General features: G+C 37.9%; 1 protein-coding gene across 4 annotated transcripts in view; it reads right to left on the bottom strand.

Moving 5' to 3' along the window:
- The window catches only part of Phf8 (PHD finger protein 8), a 114,091-nt gene that overhangs the window by 57,002 nt on the left and 33,705 nt on the right, over nt 1-23,384 (bottom strand). For 3 of the 4 annotated variants that reach the window (XM_046452586.2, XM_058582039.1, XM_046452585.2), the window contains exons 5-13: nt 18,671-18,831; nt 17,911-18,052; nt 16,163-16,349; nt 13,291-13,453; nt 8,647-8,734; nt 8,203-8,309; nt 6,392-6,483; nt 2,650-2,739; nt 528-830 (exon numbers count right to left, since the gene is read on the bottom strand). In XM_046452586.2, the coding sequence (XP_046308542.2) occupies nt 528-830; nt 2,650-2,739; nt 6,392-6,483; nt 8,203-8,309; nt 8,647-8,734; nt 13,291-13,453; nt 16,163-16,349; nt 17,911-18,052; nt 18,671-18,831 (1,333 nt within the window). The remainder of the gene's footprint in view (nt 1-527; nt 831-2,649; nt 2,740-6,391; nt 6,484-8,202; nt 8,310-8,646; nt 8,735-13,290; nt 13,454-16,162; nt 16,350-17,910; nt 18,053-18,670; nt 18,832-23,384) is intronic. The other variant, XM_058582040.1, reaches the window with a different exon arrangement.

The following is a 23,384-nucleotide window of genomic DNA, read 5'->3' as shown; positions in this document are numbered from 1 at the left end:
CATCTTCACATGCCCATGGAGGGCACTATAATCTTGATGCAAGGTGGACCCCTGGGGGATGGCTTTTCTCAAGGACCTGTTCAAGACTCCAATCTGACACACAATGTTCTAAAATCTCATTTCAATCCCAGCATTTCAAGATTCAGCTCAAATGTCATATTTTTTTTTTTTAGAAAAGAGCTCCTGATCACCTCTCTTACTAAGACAGACTCAACCCACCTCTGTCTCTCAGGGTCCCACACATACCCTTCATTGTAGCATCCACAACACTTCATTGCATTCATTTGTTTTAATGCCTATCTTTCTCACCAACCTATCAGTCTCTTGAGAGTTACATCCACAGCACCTATCACAGTGCCCAGCATAGAAAAGGTCTCAATAAATGCTTGTTAAATAAGTGGGACTGGTAGCCAAACACTAGGGGTCCTAAGGGAAGTGGGAGCAAGACAGGATAGTCTGTCCTTTTGAAACTCTGCTCTTCCAAGGGACCCAAAAGGGTTGGGCTGAACCCATGGGCCAGCACCCACCTTTGCTTTCTGGGAAGAGCCTGTCTTCAGTGTCTGATGATTGTATGGGTCCATGAGATTATAGCTCAACTGGCCAGCAGGCCCCAAGGCTGAACTCTCCTTGCCCTTTCGCTCTGCCTTCTTGAAGAGTTCCTTGGGCTTCAGGACTTTCTTCTTTGGAACACTTTTGGAGGGCAGTGACAGCCTGGACATGGACACTGAAGTGGAATGGGCTGGCCTGGTTAAGGGAATGGAGCCGGCTGGGAAGATCCTCTGCAGCCCAAAGATATTGCTCGTCTTCCCAACGTTCTGTTGGAAGATGTCCTACAAGAGTGTTAGTACATGAGGGGGTTAGAGCTTACTCAAGGGTTCTCTATGCTAAGAGCAGAGGTCTGTTCCCGGCACTCGCAGTACTGCCATGGAAGTAGCTTACAAATGCTCCACATATGCACACCCTAGTTTTTACACAAGTCATCAAGAATTTATTGGGTGGCATTTCTTTGCCCAGCCATTGACAAATAAGGAGAAGACGAGCAAAAGAAAGGTCCAGCACTATTGTCAAAATTGGAGAGAAACAACTCCAAAAGTAGCTGACATACAACAGAAAATAATCAACTATTAAACTGTGTGATTCAAATTTTTAGGACTATAGGATTTGAGAGGAGGAGAGAGGTTTCAAACCTAATTTTGCTACTAGCTAGCTATGTGACTCAGGAAAGTTACCTGACTACCCTGAAGTTCTGTTTGCTCAGTTCTAAAATTAAGGGACTAGACTGGACAGGAGGTTTACAAATATTTCTGGGATTCTTTAGAGCTTTTGGGGAGAAGCTCTAGGGACTGAAGGTAGGTGGAAAACAGATGAGAAGAACAAATAGAGCCCTAAGCCTCCCACCTTCATCTTAATCAAAGCAGCTGTGCTTTGACTCATTGTATACACAGGGCTTGCACACAAGATTTCATTTGAAAAGAAGATTCTGTTACTTTAAAACATTTGAAAGCCAATGGACCAGATTGCTCTAAGTTCTCTTTCAACCAGTCCAAAGTATACTGTGTGTCCAAGATTGACTTGAGTGGGAAGAGCTGGAGAAAAGGTAGGCCTTAACTAAATCCTGAAGGATTTTAACACTTGGAGTGAAGGAAAATGAGGTAGGAGGTGGATACTATGGACACACTTGTGCTGGGGATTGAAACACTGCAAGCAGTGAGGCTAGAAGTCCAACTTCTAGTAGCTCACTTGACCACCCTTAAGCATAGATGCATGCCCTGAGTGCTAAAATGGAACTTTACTGCTCCTGAGCTAAAAAGACAGTTTAAATATCCTCAAGTCCAATTCTCCTCTGGTGTCTCTGCTACTTCACCAGCCCACACTGAGTTCTCTCTGCTACAAAGTCTATTAATAACAACAGCTCACATTTATTGAGTACTTACTCTGCCAGGCACTGTGTGAAGGAGCTCTACATATATTAGCTATTAATTGTACCAAAGTTCTGAAAGGTTGGTAAAGTTGGTCCTCATTTTAAAGATGGAGAAACTAGGCTCTGAAAGGCTTTCAAGTGACACAGCAGGAACTAGAAACCCAGGTTTCTCTGAGTCTCTTACCACTATACCTTACTGCCTCGTAGTATATGCCACCTGTTGAAACATGGCTTTGTAATCATCTTCAACCCGAGAGAACTGTCATTTTGTAGAATGCAGAGACTGAGTCAAAATATTAATAATAACAACAACTATAACTACCACTACCACCACCCACCACCAGAATTTGAGCATCTACTATGTGCCAAGCACTATACTAAATGCTCAAACCTTATTTATTCCTACTAACAATACTCGATTGGGTACAATTATCCTCATTTTAAAGATGTTCAGGAAACTGAGGCTTGGAGAGGTTAATTTTGTTCAGGATCTTCTTAACTAGGAGTTCTTTGTTGGACAGGCCCTGCATTATTCATGCATATTAAGAGCCTTGCCCAATGCATTACATATATTTGAAGCACATAATAATTGCCTTAATGACTGACTTGACCCCTTGGTGGGGTCTTTCCAACCCTTCCCTTGGGCTTTATGCTAACTACAAAGTCCTGACCTGACACTTAAGTCTGGAGCCCTTCCCAAATGCCTTCCCTCCCCCAATGTTTCTTACTTCAACAAGGCGGATCTCCCTAGCCAGATCTTTAATGAGCTGTACGGTCCGCACCGTATCCGGGATCTCATCTTCATGGTCTGGCAGAGCCTGTCAAACAAGAGGCACGAGAAATAGACCCACACACAAATGGCTCATTTGTTGTAATTTTCAACAAACCAGCCAAGGCAATTCAATTGAGAAAGGGTACTCTTTTTTCTAAAAACTGGTACTGGACCAATTAGATTTCCACACATTAACAAAAACTCAGTTCACTTCTTACACTCCCCTTCCATCCCATATGCAATGGATCACAGACCTAAATGTAAAACCTAAAACTATAAACCCTTTAGAATACAGGAGAATATCTTTGTGGCCTTTGGCTAGGCAAAGATTTCTTAAGACACAACTAGCATGAACCAGAAAAGAAAAACATGATCATTTGGATTTATCAAAAATAACCTTGAGGGCCTGAAGTTGTGGATCAGCGATAGAGTGCTCACCTATCACGTGCGAGGCACTGGGTTCGATCCTCAGTACCACGTTAAAATAAATAAAATAAAGGTATTGTGTCCAACTACAACTAAAAATTAAAAATAAAAAATAACCTTGAGATTGGGCACAGTGGCGCATGACTAATAATCCCCAACAGCTCAGGAGGCTGAGGCAGAAGGATCAAGAGTTTAAAGCCAGCCTCAGCAAAAGAGAGGTGCTAAGCAACTCAGTGAGACCCTGTCTCTAAATAAAATACAAAATAGGGCTGAGGATGTAGCTCAGTGGTTGATTGCCCCTGAGTTCAATCCCTGGTACACCCACCTCAAAAAAAAAAAAAAAAAAAAAAAAACTTGGGGCTGAGGATGTCATTTAGTGATTGAGCACTTGTCTAGCTAACACAAGACCCTGGGTTCAAACCCCATGACACGTGCCCCCCCCCACCAAAAAGAATTTGTATTTGAAAAACTTCTAGTACTGGGAGACAAGACACAGACTGAAAGAAAATGTTTGTAAAACATATATCTGATAAAGGACAGTATCGAGAAAGGGATTCAGTTGTGGGCTTGGGTCACAGACCTTATAAAGCCAAGGACTTTAATCTTAAGATCAATGGGAACAAGCAATCCCCTCCACTTGGGAGGACACAACTCAGTGCTCACTGCACACCTACAGGCCCAAGGCAAGTGCAACAGCTACCCAGGGTGATACCTGATAGTTGTTTACTTTAGTACTGGGAATTAAACCCAGGGATGCTCTAACACTGAACTACATCCCCCAGCCCTTTTTTTATTTTTTGAGACAGGGCTCATTAAGTTGCCCAGGATGGCCTCAAACTTGCAATCCTCTTGCCTCAGCCTCATGAGTACCTGGGATTACAGGAGAATGCCAATGTGTACCATCTTTTTGATGATTGCAAAGTTTTCCCTTGTGATTTCTTCCACCACTTTTCACTTCACTTCTGTAATCCAGAGGACTGACTTTGACAAATTTCTCAGCATTTCCTTCTTGTTTCTCATGGTCTTATTCTTTTCCCCCTTTTTGTAATATATCTAGAATTATTTAGGTGGCTGGGAACCCAAGTGACCCAGCTGGATAATCTTTAATGGCTCCTTCTCCCCCAGACCAGGGACTCTGGAAATGTGAGGGAAGAAATGCCTCCTATGAAAGTCACCTGGCTTTCACAAAAGACTTCTTCTTGAGAGTAGGTTCTTCAGAACTGCATCCTACTCTCCCCCAACCCCCTTTGGTGATGCTGCTCAGGGCCATTACTTGGTCCCCAGGTCCATTCTGACTCAGGGCTTGAATGCTTAAGGATTCACCCACCCACTTCCCTTTTGCTGTTCCTAGGACAGAATCACTCTAAAGTTTACTTCAGGGAAGGGATCAGAGGTGAAATTAAAGGTAGCCATGCCTGAAGAGTGCATAGAAGCAGAATCACAGTCTAAGGCCCAGGTATAGGTGAATTCAGGGAGTAAGAGAAGGCCCTAAACATAAAGTCTAAAAATATCTGTGGGGAAGTCTGGCAAGAGAAAATGGAGAGATTGTGCAGGTTAAGCCCACAATGGATAAAAGGTACCCTTAAGTCACTGTATGAAAGGGAAGAAGTTGGTAGAATATTTGAAGCCTAAATATGTACTGTTATTTATTCTAATTTTTGTATTTCTTAAAGTCAGTTGTTTAAAAATTTTGAAAATGTAGTCAATTCACATGGTTCAAAAATCTCGTGTGCGTATATGCGCATGTGCGTGTATGTGTATATATATATGTATGGCCTCACTCCTACCTTGTCTCTGACATCAGCCCCATAATCCCTACACAACAGGTAACCACTTTCTTAGTTTCTGAATTATTCCAGATTGTATCTTCAGGCAAATATGAGTATACACAAAAACAATTATTGTTTCCGTCCTTGAACATATTAAAGATAGCATACTATACATACAATTCTGCATCTTTACTTGACAAATTCTGGAAATCAGTACATAGAGAGTTTCTTATTCTCTTTTTTTTTTTTTAAATATTTATTTATTTATTTTTCGGTGAACACAACATCTTTGTTTGTATGTGGTGCTGAGGATCGAACCCGGGCTGCACGCATGCCAGGCGAGCGCGCTACCACTTGAGCCACATCCCCAGCCCCTTCTTATTCTCTTTTATACCTACTTAGTACTCAGTTGGGTAGATAGATATTGATACATTCCTAAAATACCATTTTGGCAGCGTGTATCAAGAGCCTTATATTTTTTCATAGACTTCAATCTAGTAATTGATCTTCCAGGAATCTATTCTGAAGGAACAATTAAGAGACAAGGCGGGAGGCTGTAGCTCAGATAGAGCGCCTGCCTCGCATGTGTGAGGCACTGGGTTCAATCCTCAGCACCACATAAAAATAAATAAATATATTATGCCCATCTACAACTGAAAAATATTTTTTAAAAAATAGATAAGTGGGGGGAGATGAGGGACTAAGACTGATGCATATAGATATTCATTGTATGATTTTCTGTGACTACATTCGTCCAAATAAATAAAAAGGAAGCAACAATAAACAAGTGATTAGGTAAAGATGGTATGTCCTCGTAAAAGAATATAATGTAACTATTAAAGAATAAAATTTAGGGCTGGGGATGTGGCTCAAGCGGTAGCTCGCTCTCCTGGCAGGCGTGTGGCCCGGGTTCAATCCTCAGCACCACATACAAAACAAAGACGTTGTGTCCGCCGAAAACTAAAAATTAAACATTAAAAAATACTCTCTCTCTCTCTCTCTCTCTTTAAAAAAAAGAATAAAATTTAAACTACTAATGTTTATGGATAACTCTGGAATAACACAGGAAAATTAAGGTATTCCAACAGACTCTCATACAAAATTGAGTATTCAATGCAATAGCAATTATTTTTTTAAAAATACACAAAAAAGACCAGAAGGAGCCTGGTATGGTGGTACATGCCTGTAATCCCAGTTACGTGAGAGACTAAAACAGGAGGACTGAAAGTTAAGGTCAGCCTGGGCAACACAGTAAGACCCCATCTAAAAAATAAATAAAATTGGCTGGGGATATAGCTTAGTAACAGAGTACCCTTGGGTTCAACTCACAGTACCATAAATAAATAAAGTAATTCAAGGAATCCTAGTCCAGAATTCTATTCTATATCCAGGAGCCTACAAGCCTCTTGTCTTTTTTCTATCTCACCAAAGTATCTATCTATACAAAGCCAGTCCCTACAGAGTGCAGAACTCCTGAGGAGGTATAGAAATAGAAATATTTACTTCTTTCCTTGTCCAGGCTCTAAAAGCCAAGTTCAGGGCTTTGCCACCATGGACCAGGTAGGAGGCAGGGTGTCTCCTGTTCTCTCGCAAACCTAAAGGGGGAAAGAAGAATGTAATATCAACAAAACTCATGCAGGGAAGTGAAGACCTGTTACCTTTGTTCAGGAACCAGAAAAATGCTCAGGGTTCTGAGCTCAACTCAAGATCTCAGTTATTCTAACAGTATTCACTTGCTGAGAACCCACTTACTTACAGGCTAGGCACTTAACATCTATTATCTTATTTAATCCTTATATCCACCCTGCAAGCCAGGAATTATTATCTTCTTTTTACAGTTTAGGAAACTGAAACTCAATGAAGGATGTATATATGTGATAAATATTAGAGCCAAGACTTAAACCATGTCTATTTGTTTCTGGGGCTGTGATCCTACCATTGCATTACTCTGCCTCTTAGGTCTCAAAATGAGAACACTTGGGAGGACCATAATTACTACAGATTTAAAGAATCATCAGTGTAGAAGATGGATTATCTGTGTTTTACCTTTCTTCAGGATAGGCTTTAATTAAAAAAAAAAAACAGATTTAAGGGCTGGGGTTATGGCTCAGTGGTAGAGTGCTCGCCTAGCGCATGTGAGGCCCTGGGTTCGATCCTCAGCACCACATAAAAATAAATAAATAGAAACAAGGGTATTGTGTACAACTAAAATAAATAAATATTTAAAAAATAAAACAGGTTTAAGCTCTATAAAGGATTTCTACAAAAACAAGCTCTTCAGGATAGGTAATAAGTAGGCAGTATTCCTGATTGAACACTTAAGTCAGAGTCTATCCAGGTGATAGAATAAGGTTTTAAGGTACTGAGTAGGAAACTGTACTCATTGGGCTCTTAGGTCCTTTGTAACTCTGAAATACTGATTCCTCCTAGCCAAGTCACCTTAAAAAAATAATAAGTCTCAGGCTGGAACAAGGGACTCATTCTATTTCAGAACAAACTAAGAAAGAGGAAACCAGTTAAGTTGGCATCCATCTGGGCTGATACCCAGGAATCAACATGATGCCAGGATGGTCAGTACTCGAAAACACATCCAGGAAACTCCTTGACAAATCCAAACTGTGCTTCTGACCTTAACTAGCAGGAAATAGTGATAATTTCACTGTGATCCAATTTTTTCAGCTATATTTGGTAAACAACAACAACAACAACAAAAGATTTAAGCTGATGAGCGTGGTGGTGGAGCAGAAGACTGAGGCAGAAGGATTGTGAGTTCAAAGTCTACCTCAGCAAAAGTGAGTTGCTAAGCAACTCAGTGCAACCCTGTCTCTAAATAAAATACAAAATAGGGCTGGATATGTGGTTCAGTGGTTCAGTGCCTCTGAGCTCAATTCCTGGTACCAAAAATTTAAAAAAATATATTTAAATCCATGCTCTGCCATACCTTATGCTGAATAAAAAAAAAAAAAAACAAATCTCCAAAGATACACTGTATGATTTCATTTATATAGTATTCTTGAAATGATAAAATTGTAGAGATGGAAAATATTGGTTTTCAGAAATTATGGATAGTGCAGGGGAAGAAAGTGGGTGATAGTCTAAAGGGATATTATTAGAAACATTTTTAAAGTAGCAATTTATTGCTTTTTACATTTTTTTGTTTACATTTAAGGTGTACAACATGATGTTTTGATATACATAGTGAGGTCTTTGTGGTGATAGAATACCACTGTATCTAATCTTAGGTGATAGTTACTCATATTCTCTCTCTCTCTAGGGAGCAGGGCAAAAGGAAGAGCTGGAAAAGGGCTCCATACCTCGAAATATATCCAGAATGTGCTTTCCCACATACCAACAGATGGTCTCAAAGTTGGGGAACTTGAAAAGATCTGCTGTGCTTAGCCTCTTCTCAATCTCATAGGCTCTGGAAAGAGGAGACATAACAATTACAAGGATCCATTTACTGAGCACATGCTATGAACCAGGTATTATTCTGGATGCCATGTATCTATCTCTGATTCTCACAATAAATCCATAAAACCTTGAATTATACAGTAGAAAACTTTAGCCTCAAAAGTTATATGACTTACCCAAAGTCACATAACTACTAAGTGAGGAAAAGATATTTTCTCAAGCTGAACATTTTCAGGAACCAGAATCCATTCTTTCTGATTGTCCTGCCTCTTATTATGCTGTGCTGCTCACTTTATGGAAGAGCCCAAGAATTCTGGTGGATAGGAATGACCAACTTCAGGACTTACTTGAGCTGCATTTCAATGTTAAGGCTGTGTAAAAAATTCCCACCAAAGGCAAGGCAGTCCACAGGGGTAAGAACAGCATGGATCCAACCTGCAGAGTTAACAAGGCAAAAATCATAGCTGGCAGAAGACATTTCTTCCTCCTGACATCTCTACTGCTTGCTCAGTTTAATCTCAACTCCTTAAGAACAGCTGGCCTAAGAGTGACTCAGAACATTCTTAGTTCTTCTATCATTTCAATACCCAACCTGGCCTAGTCTGCCATCGCTATAATCCTGAACTGAATCAACCTATGAGGTTAAACAACTTCTACTTGCCTCCTTCCCCACTACAAAAAATCTTACTCTTGTCTCACCACTCTCTCATCTCTAAGGATATCACCTCCTTGCCATAATGCCTCCTTTTAACTCTACCCAGAAAAAAACAAAAATAACTTTTGTGCTATACAGACCTGGGTTCAAATTCGGAAATTTCCTGGCTAAATATCTATTTTACAGGTTGGTTGTGAAGCATGCACCCATTTAGAACACAATTTCCATGTGGCCCTTTTCTTCCTGAAACCTTGTGATTTTTGTTCTTAAATCTTTTCCATATTTATTTCCCCTTCTCCCTCTATTCCATCATACTAATGCCTTGGTTCAGATCCCTCATTGTTTCTCATCTTGGCTATTGATGAATAGCCAAACTGGCTCCTCTACATTCACAGTTCTCTAGGTGTGGTCCAGGTCATTCTTGGGCTCCCTGAGACTACTTCAGAGAATATGAGACCAAAACCCTTCCCTTAAACTGCCAAAATGCAAATACTAGTAGACTGTGATAAGCTATAAATATATAATGTTAATAACTAGACCAACCACTAAAAATAACTATAGCAAATAAAATTTGAGAGGTCCAGAAGAGTCAAAACAATCTTGAAAAAAAAGTTGGAGAATTAAAAATTCCCAATTTCAAAACTTACTACAAATGTATAATTGAAACAGTGTTACTGTCGCAAGGATACAAATCAATGTAACAGAATTCAAGGTCCAGAAATAAATCCGTATATCTGTATCAACTGATTTTTGATAGAGGTGTCAAGATAATTCATTGGAAGAAAAAAATTTTCAAATGGTCTTAGACAACAGGGTATTCTACATGGAAAATAATGAAATTGAATGCTTTTCTCATACCATATATAAAAATTAACTCAAAATTAATAAAGTATCTAAATATAAGAACAAGAGAACTATAAAACATACGGAAGAAAAACAGAGGCATAAATCTTCAACAGTTCTGCATATAGACATCAAAAGCATAAGCAAAGAAAAATAGACTGACTGGGCATCAAAATTCATGACTTTTTTGCTTCCCAGGATACTACTAGGAAAGTGAAAAGACAATTTCCAAGAATGAAAGAAAATATTCTCAAATAAAGTAACTGATAAAGGTCCAGTATCCAAAATGTATAAAGAATTCTTACAGCTCAATAATACAAAGACAACCAAATCACAGAACGGGCAAAGGATTTGAATAGACATTTTGAAAAAAAAGATATACAAACATCCAACACACACATGGAAAGATGTTCAACATCAATAGTCATTAGGAAAACAGAAATCAAAATCTCAATGAGATAATACTTTATACCTTCTAGGCTGGCTATAATCATAAAGACCAACAATGACAAGTGTCAGGGAGGATATAAAAAAGTTGGAACTCTCATTCATTATTGCCAAGAATGTAAACAGTACATATAGCTGCTTCAGTACTAGTATGGCAGTTCCTCAAAAAGATAAACAGTGACGGTATCATCCTGCAATTCCCCTCCCATGTACATAACCAGGAGCACTGAAAATACAGATTAAGTATCCCTTATCTGAAATGCTTGTGACCAAAAGTTTCAACATCTTGGGGATGAGATGCAAGTCAACATGAAATTCATTTATGATTCATATTTACCTTATGTGCATATGCTAAAGGAATTTTTATTTATTTTTAGCCATGTTTTGAATGTGACCAGGCCAGATGTGAAGTTTTCATTTATTATGCTGGTGCTCAAAAAGTTTCAGATTTTAGAGTTGTGGCTCAGTGGTATAGTGCTTGCCTTCCATACATAAAACCCCAGGTTCAATCTCCAGCACCACACACACATTTTAAAAAGTTTCAGATTATAGATCGTTTTAGAATTCATATTTTCAAAATAGAAATTCTCAACCTGTTATGCTGTCACAATAACTTATACATGAATATTCATAGCAACATTATTCATAAATCAAAAAAATGGTGGATCTGGGAATATAGCTCAGCAGTAGAGCACTCTGAGTTCGATCCTCAGCATCATACAAAAATTCAACTATCAACTGATGAATAGATAAACAAAATATGGCAAAACCCACACTGTAGAATATTACTTAGCTATTCAAAAGAACAAAGAACTATAACATGAACCCATAAACATAACTATAAACCCATAAACTATAAACCCATACTACAACATGGATGAACTTTGAAAACATGCTTAGTGAAAGAGACTAGAGACAAAAGATAACATATTACATGATTCCATTTATGTGAAATAGTCAAGGGAGAAAATTCATACACAAAGGAAGTACAAAAGTAGTTGCCAAAGGCTGGGAGGAGGGAGGAATATTAAGTGACTGCTGCCAGGCATGGTGGCACGCTCAGGAAGACTGAGGCAGGAGGATTGCAAGTTCAAAGCCTGCCTCAGCAACTGAACTGTACCCTTTAGAGTAGTAAATTTTATGCTATATGAATTATATCTCAATTTTTTTTCAAAAGCAAATTTAACTAAATTTAAATAAAAATACAACATATCAAAATATGTGACACAGCTAAATCAGTACTGAGAGGGAAATTTATAGCACTAAATGTTTACATCAGAAAAGGGGCTAGGGTGGTGGCTCAGTGCTAGAGCGCTTGCCTAGCATGTGTGAGGCACTGGATTCAATCCCTAGCATCACATGTAAATAAGAAAAAATGAAGGCCCATTGACAAGTAAAAAATATTTAAAAAAAAGAAGGAAAGTCTTCAATCATCTAAGCTCCCATATTAAGACTAGAAAAAGGAGAGGAAAGTAAATCCAAAGCAAGCAGAGGAAAGGAAAAATAAAGATAGAAGCAGAAATCAATAAAATTGGAAAAGATAAATGAAACAAATGGTGGTTCTTAAAAAGATCAATGAAATAGACCAACTCTAACAAGATTAATGCAAATAAAAGAGAAGGCACAAATAATATCAGGAAGGAAACAGAGGATAGATCTGGAAGACATCAAAAAGGTAATACTATGAACAACTATATACACATAAATTTTAAGGAAAATTTTTTGAGGTGTAGTCTCACTATGTTACACATGCTGGTCTCAAACTCATGAGAGCTCAAGGCTGGAGTTGTAGCTCAGTGGTAGAGAACTTGCCTAGAATGTGTGAGGCACTGGGTTCGATCCTCAGAACCACATAAAAGCAAATAAATAAATTAAAGGTATTGTGTCCATCTCCAACTAAAAAATATATTTTTAAAAAATTCATGAGCAGCAATACTCCAGCGTTAGCCTTCCGAGTACCTGGCACATAGCACCATACCTGGCCTATGCACATAAATTTGACAATTCAGATACAATAAGGTTGGGGGGGGGCTGGGGATGTGGCTCAAGCGGTAGCGCGCTCGCCTGGCATGCGTGCGGCCCGGGTTCGATCCTCAGCACCACATACAAAACAAAGATGTTGTATCCGCCGATAACTAAAAAATAAATATTAAAATTCTCTTTCTCTCTCTCCTCTCTCACTCTCTCTTTAAAAAAAAAAAAGGTTGGAGGCATAGTTCAGTGGTAGATTATGTACTTGAGATATTCTATCCTCAGTGCTGCAAAAAAAAATTAAAAATATAGAATAGGCCAATTCCTTGAAAAGCATAGATTACCACAACTCATCTAACATGAAATAGACAATTTCAATGGCCTTATAAATATTACAGAAATTGAATACTAAAGAGTTCCCCAAAAAAGAAATCTTCAGGTCCGTGTGATTTCACTAGAGAGTTTTACCAAAGACCAACTTCAAAAAATTTTCACAATAATTGTGATTATATAAGACATGAGATATCTAAATAAATGAAGAGATGTTTGTGTTCATGAAAGACTTAATCAAGTGAAGATGTCAATTCTCCCCTAATTGAGACAACTGGGAAATTATTTCAAAAAAACACAAACTCAGATCCCATCTCAGATTTAAGAATTCTATAAGTAAAAGCCAGATATATATTGTTTAAGGAAAAATGTTCCACCCTCAGCACAGGTTATTCTAATTTACTGACTAGACTATAAGCCTTCCAGTCACTATTCCTATACTGGGAGCAGAGAGAAGCCTGTTCTCTGTCTAGCAAACTGACATTAACCCAATGCAAAGAACTCCACCAGCCTCCTCCTGGACACCCATCCTAACCCCTCTATCTGCAACCTCCCCCCAAGCAACCATGCTGCTTACTGGCCACCACATGAATTTTCCTGAGGTCTAGTTCTCAGCCTTCAGCTGGTATGAGAGAGATACACCACATAATCAGGATAATACATTATGGGAAGAAACTGACTATGGTGCCACAGCTCTGTTCTTTACAACTTCCCCAAACCTCCCCCATAGGAGCCCAGGAAAGACCTGTAGGAATGAAAAGTGTCTGTCCTTGCTTCACGGAACACTTGTAGCACTTGTCCACCTGGTCCCCAAAGAACATCTCGTTCTGATTAGAGGAGCTGCTCCAGCACTCAAAGAGAGTCAGATTAGCATTTGTTGGGCGGATCAGGTAGAAAATCTTCTCACCCTGAAACAAAAAGAAGTTGAAGGGCCAAAAATACCCCCTGAGTTGCCAGAAAAGTCCTTTGGAGGTGTTCCAAAAACCTATTCTCTCTCCCATACTCCATGACTATGGCAAGATGTCAGGGTTCTTTCCTAGATCCATCAACCATCATTTTTATATTAATTTGGAAAACTTCAAAAGTCCTTTGTGCACTTTTTCGTTTCTACAAATTTGACAGAAACAATCTGAAAGGGGCATTTTGAACAAAACTGCTCAAGTTAGGACAAATGTACACCAAGTGCTCCCATTTTAGATATGATGCCAAATGAAAAATGGCCTCTGTAGATGAGTAGATCAATACTACTAACCCTAGGAGACTATAAGGCCATATTACTGATGAGAAGAAAATTGAATTTGCCTTCAAATGCCATTTACAGAGTGTTCCTTCTCACATCTGCAATCAAAGCTAATAAAAGTTTAAAAGTTCAGTAATCGCCCAAGGACTTCTGGAAGATTATATGTTAGGTGATTATCTGTTGGAAGAACATTTTATTTCCTAATTGTGTTTTGCCTGGATAATCACCAGATAGATAATTTAGCAAAAAATAAACAAAAACCCACTATCATAAAGATATTCCCATAGCTTTATTGTTTAACAAGTATTTCACAATAATAAATTTCAACATAGGAAAGCAAAACTAAAAATATCTACTGTACAACTGGAGAAATTTGACAGCCCTGTAGATTAGCTAATAGTGTTATATCAATGTTAATTTCCTCATTTGATAACTATACTGTGATTATATAAGAGAATACCTTTGCTTTTAAGAACTACATACTGAATTATTAGAGATAAAGGACACTATGTCTGAAACTACTCTCAAGTTCTCAGAAAGTGTGTGTGTATACATATATACACACATACATACATTTTATTATGCTTGATTTAAAGAGAAAAATATAATGAAATGGTAACATTTGGGGAATTTGGGTGGAGAATACACAGGAAATCTTCCCTTTGTTTTTTTTAACTTTTCTATGAAAATAAAATTATTTAAAAATAAAGACTTAAGCTAATCCCAGCAACTTGGGAGGCTAAGACAGGAGGATCATAAGTCAAGGCTAGCCTGAGGAACTTAGTGAGACCCTGCCTCAAAATAAAAAGCAAAAAGGACTGAGAATATAAAGTGGTGAAGTATTCCTGTGTTCAATCCCCAGTGACAAAATAATAATAAAAACAAAATAAGAGTTAAATCTAGCATTTGCATCAGCAGCATTTTTTATTTACATGCTGCAGGCTCCAGTTTTTTTCTTTTCTTTCTTCTTTTTTTTTTTTTTTTTTGGTGGTACTAGGAACCAGTAACCTGCACATGCTGGTCAAATTTTATCACTGTGTTAAATCCCCAACACATTTTTTTAAAAAAAATTTGAGGTGGGATTTTGCTAAATTGCACAAGCTGGCCTCAAATTTGCCATGCTCCTGTGTTATGGCTTAGATGTCAGTTGTCCCCCCAAAAGCTCATGTATGAGCCAATGCAAACAAGTTCAGAGAGGAAATGATTGGGTTTAAAAAGTTTAAACTGATCAGTGCATTAATCCCCCTCTCAGGGGATTAATGCGGTAGTATCCCAAGGGAGGTAAGGTGTGGCTGGAGGAGGTGAGCCCCTGAGGGTATGCCTTTGGGGTTTATATTTTGTCCTTGTTCAGCAGAGCTCTCTCTTTGCTTCCTGGTATCGTGTTCCCAGTTGCTTTCCTTTACCACTCTTCCACCATATGTCCTGGGGTTTACCTCTGGCCCAGAGGAATGGAGTAGGCCATCTACAGACTGAGACCTCTTACACTGTGAGCCCCAAAATAAACTATTCACCTTTTAAAGGACTTTGGTCACAGCAACAAAAAATCTGACTAAAACATCCTGCCTCAGCCTGCTCAGTATCTTAGAGATTACAAGTGTGCACCACAGCACCTGGCTCCAATCTTTTCATGATAAACCAATGGAAACAACTAGTTGAAAAGGTATAATCATTTGGACATCAACCATCATCCAAATAGCCTGCACACTTTCCTTGGCATTTCTATTAAGAAAATTAAATAGTATGAACAATGGTGAAAAACAATCAAACTTAGTTAGGAAATTTGTTTTCCAGACAGCAAAAATCCTTTATAATCACTGACAATATGCTAATTACTAATTATAATAACGAGTGAAAGGAAAACTATAGAAATTGTGACTTTAAAAGACTTCTCATATGTAGTCTATTATAATTATGGTGGCAGATAAATGACTGTATACAATTTTCAAAACTCATTTAACTGTACACTTAAAATAGATGAATTTTAATGTGTATGAATTATACCTTAATAAATGTGAGGGGAGCAGAAGTTTCTCATGATACCAGAATTTCTAAAGTAAATATGGACATTTTTATACATGTTGGTTGGAGTACAAATTGGTTCATTTAAGGAGGTAACAGTGGGGGAAAAACTTAGGCATCTGCTGTTATTCAAAAAAAAATTTTGATTGAGCATTAAAACTATAGAAACAGACCATCATCATTTTATTATATGGAACATCCACCAAGGAGAAAATCCTGACAGAATAATTATATAGAAATATCACCCAAACAGGATCTAGGAGGTAAGTAGACCCAAGCAGCATATTTTGTGCTGTCATTTGACACAAGCAGGGATGCTCAAGGCCTGGCTGCCTCCAGAAGTCGTATCCATTCCTACCTTGAGCACATGATACCAGACTGAGGTGCCACCAAAGTCAATGTGAAAATCTGTATAACTATCCCGCACACTCATGAGGCAGTACTTCTGCACATTGGGTCTCTCAAAGACACACTCCTCAGGCCACAAGTTCTCAACCCATGACAGCTTGCGAACAATCTTAGGTGTCTCCACAAGGTTGGAAAGCCTACCAAGGAAGGAGTAGAAAGCAAATGTTAGTTCTGATTGGGAACTGAAGGATGATACCTGAATAAAATCCCAGTATCTCATTGACAGATAAGACAGAACAAGTTCTCTCTATGTATAAGTTGGATCAGCATCTTTATTTCACACAGTTCCCAAAATCCAAACCCCAACACCACAGCCTTTCCCAGGAGAAGGTAGTTGTTTCTTCCACTAAATGCTCATACTATCCATACTTGACAATTAGTTTATAAGTTATTGTATCATCTCCACCTAATAGTATCTTTTATATATATATAAAATATATATATATATAATAGTATTTATATATATATATATATATATATATATATATATATATATATAAATTTTTAGTTGTAAATGGACACGATACCCTCATTTGTTTTTATGTGGTGCAGAGGATTGAGCCCAGTGCCTCACAGGTGTGAGGCAAGTGCTCCGCTACTGAGCCACAACCCCAGCCCCTCATAGTATCTTCTTTATGAGAAGTCATTAGTTAAACCTCTCAGGGATCAGTTCTGGGTAAACAAGTGTTACTCTGAAACATCTGCTTGATTTTATCCCTTATAAAACTACAGATCTTATAATGTTGCACTCTCCTCTTTGTTCCAACCTTTAAAAAATTCAGTGAAAACTCAGTCCACCCCGACTATCCAGACATTCATACATTGCATGGCATGTACAGAGTACTATCATATGCTCCCTATTTTTCCACCTTTATTTTCCTTTGTTCTAATATTCTAATATTCTCTTTTCCCCCTCTCTGCATCTCTGTAAGCTATCTCAGATAGTCTTTCATGATAAAGCAAGATTTAAAAAAAACAAACAGGTCTTAAATACCTGTTTAATTTTGAATCTTAAAAATAACAGCAAGGGTTTTAATATTGTACTACAATTATGTAAGATGTTACCATTGTGGGAAACAGGACCTTCCTACACAGTTTGTTGTAACTTCCTGTGAATCTCCAAGTATTTCAAAATTAAAAGTAAAAAACATAAATAACTAGACAGTAAGCATCCCTAAGGGTAAAATGACATGTTATAATTTCTTTGTATTTTCCAGTCTGTATACAGCGAAGACTATATGTATCTATTGAGTACATGAGTCCAAATGGAATCATCTAAAGTCTATAATACAGCTTTGTTTTCATTTTATCATTAGAGAAACTACATGGGGGCAATTTTAGTCAATCTATTTCCAGGGACAGAAGACTTATCCCAGCAGTAGTTAGACAATGACCAGGACACAAGCTAAATACTGTAAAAATTTGGAATGCTGTCCTAGGCCTTGAAGGAGACAAAAATTAAAAGAAACTATATAATTTTTCTAATGTTAGAAACTCTGGAGAAGAAATATGACTTGCTCATTATAATGGGAGTGGCTACCCTTGAAAGTATAACACAAATCTCATCCCAAAGGCTAAAACTACCAGGAAAAAGGGAAAGGAACACAAATATATACTCAGCATACCAGCAGTTGCAGACACTTTGTCAGAGTTTTTTTTTTTTTTTTTTTTTTTTTTTTGTTACACTTGCCCTCCTACCTGGTATCAGAGAATTCCAAACTAATGACATTGAGGACTTTCTCCCTCTTCCCGCTGTAATAATATTTCACAAAATCACCAAGCTTCATCTTGCAGTCAGCCTGACGGGCCACATCAATCACATCAATCTCCTTGTCAGAACCTAGAGTAAAGAGATTGGTTCTGTACCAAGTGAAATCAAGGAAAGGGGAAGACTCACTGGTTTATCACAAGCATATGGCCTTTTACTCAAAACTTCTGTCCTTGAATGATGTATATATGTATGCATGTGTGTGTATGTGCATTAAGGAGGTAAGGTAGGAATACATCACTTACACTTACTGTAGACCTATGTGGTGGGTCCAGGTTTGTTAGGACTATGAAACTACCTGACACAGAGTTCCACACAGAGTACATCCTACCTTCCTTGGCCCTATTTCCTCATTCTCTTCTTCTATCCCCCCAAAATCATGTCCAGAGTAACAACTGGCATATGAGGGTAAGAGTCAAAGACACTTATCTCAACCGAGGACAATAAAGCCATGATCCCTAAAATTCCACAGGCAAAAATGGGGCTCAACCTAATTTTTGTGGTCTATTAAGAGGAAAAAAGAGGAAACTTAAGATTTTGGCTCTAGCTTTACCCAAGAATGACTCCAGGCAAGCTATTCAGATGCCCAAGATGACTAGAAAGTAAATGCAAAAGGTGGATTGGAGGGAAAGGGACATAGATCTTGGTAAGAGTGGAATATGTCAGTTAAGAGGATCTGCAGTGTCTTACCAACATAGTGTTCCACATCCCTCACAGTGAATGATGGCGAGGGCAGTGTCATTCCCAACCCATCCTTCTTCAAGACCAGGATGGGTACACTGAAGCTATTCTCTTCCAGGAATTCCACAGTCAACTGATTTCCAGTGGGCTTCAGAATTACTTCATCTGAGCTGTGGGCCACAGGAAAGAAATCTTGAGTCTGAGGCTGGGCTCACTAAAGGCCTCATGGGAAGCTATTACTCAAAGAGTGGGGTCATCCCCGGGGAGCCTCATATGAACTGGTGACTAATGGCATAAACCTCATGTGCCAGGGAAGAAACAACCTGTCCAAGGCTAAAGATAAGGTCATTGGCAAAGTTCAGGAATATCCAGTCAATAGGGTGCTTTTCTCTGGATGACAAAAGAAGAAATCAGGAACAGCCTGCCTAGGAAGAAAAGACACGTCTAATAAAAATAGCTGATTTGTTTTAACCCAGAGCAACAGCATTCCATTTAAAACATTAGCCAATGAGAGTATTTTCTCAACATTCTTAATTAGCAAGGAACAAGAGTTTTTCTTTTTTAAAAATATTTTTATACCTTTATTTTATTTATTTACTTTTATGTGGTGCTGATGATTGAACCCAGGGCCTCAAGTGTGCTAAACAAGTGCTCAACGACTGAGCCACAATTCCAGCCCAACAGGAGTTTTAAAAAGAACATGCTGGTAAAAAGATAAAAGACTTAAGCCTGGCATGCTGATGCACACTTATAATCCCAAAAGCTTGGTAGGCTAGGAGAGGAGAATCAAGTTCAAAGCCAACCTCAGCAAAAGCGAGGTGCTAAGCAACTCAGTGACACCCTGTCTCTAAATAAAATACATAATAAGGCTAGGGATGTGGCTCAGTGGTTGAGTGCCCCTGAGTTCAATCCCTGGTACTAACAAAAAAGGATAATAGACTAGCTGGGGATGTACCTCAGTAGCAGAGCATGTGCTTAGTGGGCACAAGACCCTGGGTTCAATCCCCAGCACCACAAAAAAAAAAAAAAAAAAAAGATAATAGACTATTTGACAAGTTGTGTTAGGACAAACATATTAAGAGCTTAATATCTATCTAACTCTAAGTGGCCCAAAGATTAAATTGCAAAAACTAAAGCCATAAGGATAGTGGGAAAACCATGAGAGCGCCAAGACCCAGTAGTCACTAAAATTAGTAATAAACAAATTTAACTAAATAAAAAATTAAAAATTTCTTCAAGGAAAGCTGTTATAAATTACTAAGAAACAGTAAAACAATTGAAAAATTATCAATATAAGCAGATGGTTACCAGACAAAGAAATAAAGATGAGGGCTGGGATTGTGGCTCCCCGGTAGAGAGCTCAAAAACACATGTGAGGCCCTGGGTTCAATCCTCAGAACCACATAAAAATAAATAAATAAAATAAAGGTATTGTGTCCAACTACAACTAAAAAATAAATATTTAAAAAAGAAATAAAGATGACATATAAATGTACAAAAATCCATTTACCTCCTTCATAATTAAAGTAATACGAGTAGAAACAAAAATATTTCATTGTATCTTATCAGAAGGGCAAAAATAGTTTGATAATAAATAATGTTGGGTAGGATATAGGGAAATCAGCACCCTTAACACATTGTCTGTGGGAGTATGAAATGGTGCAAACACAATGAAAAAAAATGGCAACATTTAAAATTTTAAAGCCCATCCTCTTTAACCTAACAATTTCACTGAAAGACAGTAAATCTACATATATGTTCACGTATGCAAAAATTTTAAGTACATAGATATTCACAGAAGTATTTTTCTAATACCAAAATATCTGCACAACTTAAATGTTCATCAATAGAGAACTAGTTAAATAAATGTTGTATCCAAATAATGTAATACTAAATAGCCTTAAAAAGAATGAAGAACATCAGTATTTGCCGTTATGGATTTATCTCCAAGATATATAGTTTAAGTTATAAAAAGGAAGATGAATATATGGTTTCCATTTGTGTCCAAAAATGAAAAGAGCTGAGCACATTAGCACATGCCTGCAATCCCAGCAGCGTGGAGGCTGAGGCAGGAGGATCACAAGTTCAAAGCCAGGCTCAGCAACTCAGCAAGGCCCTCAGCAAGACCCCTTTCAAAATAAAAACTAAAAAGAACCAGGGATGTGGCTGAGTGATTAAGTGCCACTGGTTCAATCCCTGGTTTATACAAAGAAGAAAAGAAAAAGAAACATATATGCAAGGTTATTTTTTAAATAATTCACAAGATATTAAATGACTTAGAAAGGACCTAAGAGGTCTGGGGTGGAGAAGAGACTCACAGGCCTTTAAAAAAAATAAAAAATATATAATATTAAGATGAAAAAAAAATACTTAATCCTAAATAACACTTCAATCACAGAAAACCTGAAAATGCCCCTCCAAAAAAACAAATAAAAGAGTTCTTCATTCATTAACTTTTAACTCATTATCTTTGCTCAATTCATAAATTATTTAATCTATTTTTAATAAAGCAGCTCAATAAAAAAAGGAAAAAGAAACTTCTTTTTGATTGAAAAAGAAATAGATGACAACTCAAAAATTTTTATTTTTAAAATGTTTCCTCTTCTTTGTCCAGTGTGGTAGTGCATACCTGTAGTCCCAGCAACTCAATAGGCTAAGGCAGTAAGTTTTGAAGTTCAAGACCAGCCTCAACAACTTAGCAATGCCCTAAGCAACTTAGCAAAACGCTGTCTCATAATTAAAAAAGGGGGCTGGGATATAGCTCAGGGGTATAACCACTGGGTTCAATCCTCATAACATTAACAACAACAACAATAATAAAGGTCTGTGGATGAAAAAAGACTTAGAATGGTCATGGTTAGGAATCTGATAAGAGTTCATTATAAGCAGCAATTAATCCCTAGTACCAAAAACAAAGTTTTTCCTTCTCTACAATGAGAGAATTAAATTTACTTATTTTTAAGATTCCTTCCATCCATTCGTCTATTGAAGGGCATCTAGGTTGGTTCCACAGTCTTGCTATTGTGAACTATGCTGCTATGAACATCGATGTAGCAGTGTCCCTGTAGCATGCTCTTTTTAGGTCTTTAGGGAATAGACCAAGAAGGGGAATAGCTGGGTCAAATGGTGGCTCCATTCCCAGCTTTCCAAGAAATCTCCATACTGCTTTCCAAATTGGCTGCACCAATCTGCAGTCCCACCAGCAATGTACAAGTGTACCCTTTTCCCCACATCCTCGCCAGCACTTGTTGTTGTTTGACTTCCTAATGGCTGCCAATCTTACTGGAGTGAGATGGTATCTTAGGGTGGTTTTGATTTGCATTTCTCTGACAGCTAGAGATGTTGAGCATTTTTTCATGTACTTGTTGATTGACTGTATGTCCTCCTCTGAGAAGTGTCTGTTCAGGTCCTTGGCCCATTTGTTGATTGGGTTGTTTGTTCTCTTATTGTCTAATTTTTTGAGTTCTTTGTATACTCTGGATATTAGGGCTCTATCTGAAGTGTGAGGAGTAAAGATTTGTTCCCAGGATGTAGGCTCCCTATTTACCTCTCTTATTGTTTCTTTTGCTGAGAAAAAACTTTTTAGTTTGAGTAAGTCCCATTTGTTGATTCTAGTTATTAACTTTTGTGCTATGGGTGTCCTATTGAGGAATTTGGAGCCCGACCCCACCGAATGTAGATCGTAGCCAACTTTTTCTTCTATCAGACGGCGTGTCTCTGATTTGATATCAAGCTCCTTGATCCATTTTGAATTCACTTTTGTGCATGGCGAGAGAAAGGGATTCAGTTTCATTTTGTTGCATATGGATTTCCAGTTTTCCCAGCACCATTTGTTGAAGATGCTATCCTTCCTCCATTGCATGCTTTTAGCCCCTTTATCAAATATAAGATAGTTGTAGTTTTGTGGATTGGTTTCTGTGTCCTCTATTCTGTACCATTGGTCCACCCTCCTGTTTTGGTACCAGTACCATGCTGTTTTTGTTACTATTGCTCTGTAGTATAGTTTGAAGTCTGGTATTGCTATACCGCCTGATTCACACTTCTTGCTTAGCATTGTTTTTGCTATTCTGGGTCTTTTATTTTTCCATATGAATTTCATGATTGCTTTCTCTATTTCTACAAGAAATGCCGTTGGGATTTTGATTGGCATTGCATTAAACCTAGAGAGAACTTTTGGTAATATCGCCATTTTGATGATGTTAGTTCTGCCTATCCATGAACAGGGTATATTTTTCCATCTTCTAAGATCTTCTTCTATTTCTCTCTTTAGGGTTCTGTAGTTTTCATTGTATAAGTCTTTCACCTCTTTTGTTAGGTTGATTCCCAAGTATTTTATTTTTTTTGAAGATATTGTGAATGGAGTGGTTGTCCTCATTTCCATTTCAGAGGATTTGTCGCTGATATACAGGAATGCCTTTGATTTATGCGTGTTGATTTTAAATCCTGCCACTTTGCTGAATTCATTTATTAGCTCTAATAGTTTCTTTGTAGAGCCTTTTGGGTCTGCTAGATATAGAATCATATCGTCTGCAAATAGTGATAATTTAATTTCTTCTTTTCCTATTTTTATGCCTTTAATTTCTTTCGTCTGTCTAATTGCTCTGGCCAGTGTTTCGAGAACTATGTTGAAGAGAAGTGGAGAGAGAGGGCATCCCTGTCTTGTTCCAGATTTTAGAGGGAATGCCTTCAGTTTTTCTCCATTCAGAATGATGCTAGCCTGAGG

This window comes from Marmota monax, unplaced genomic scaffold (assembly GCF_021218885.2).
Source record: "Marmota monax isolate L192 unplaced genomic scaffold, Marmota_monax_Labrador192_F-V1.1 WCK01_AAM20220418_F8-fsc00223, whole genome shotgun sequence".
Taxonomy (NCBI): domain Eukaryota; kingdom Metazoa; phylum Chordata; class Mammalia; order Rodentia; family Sciuridae; genus Marmota; species Marmota monax.
Note: the sequence above shows the minus strand (reverse complement) of the source record. Positions and strands in the feature narration are given on the sequence as shown.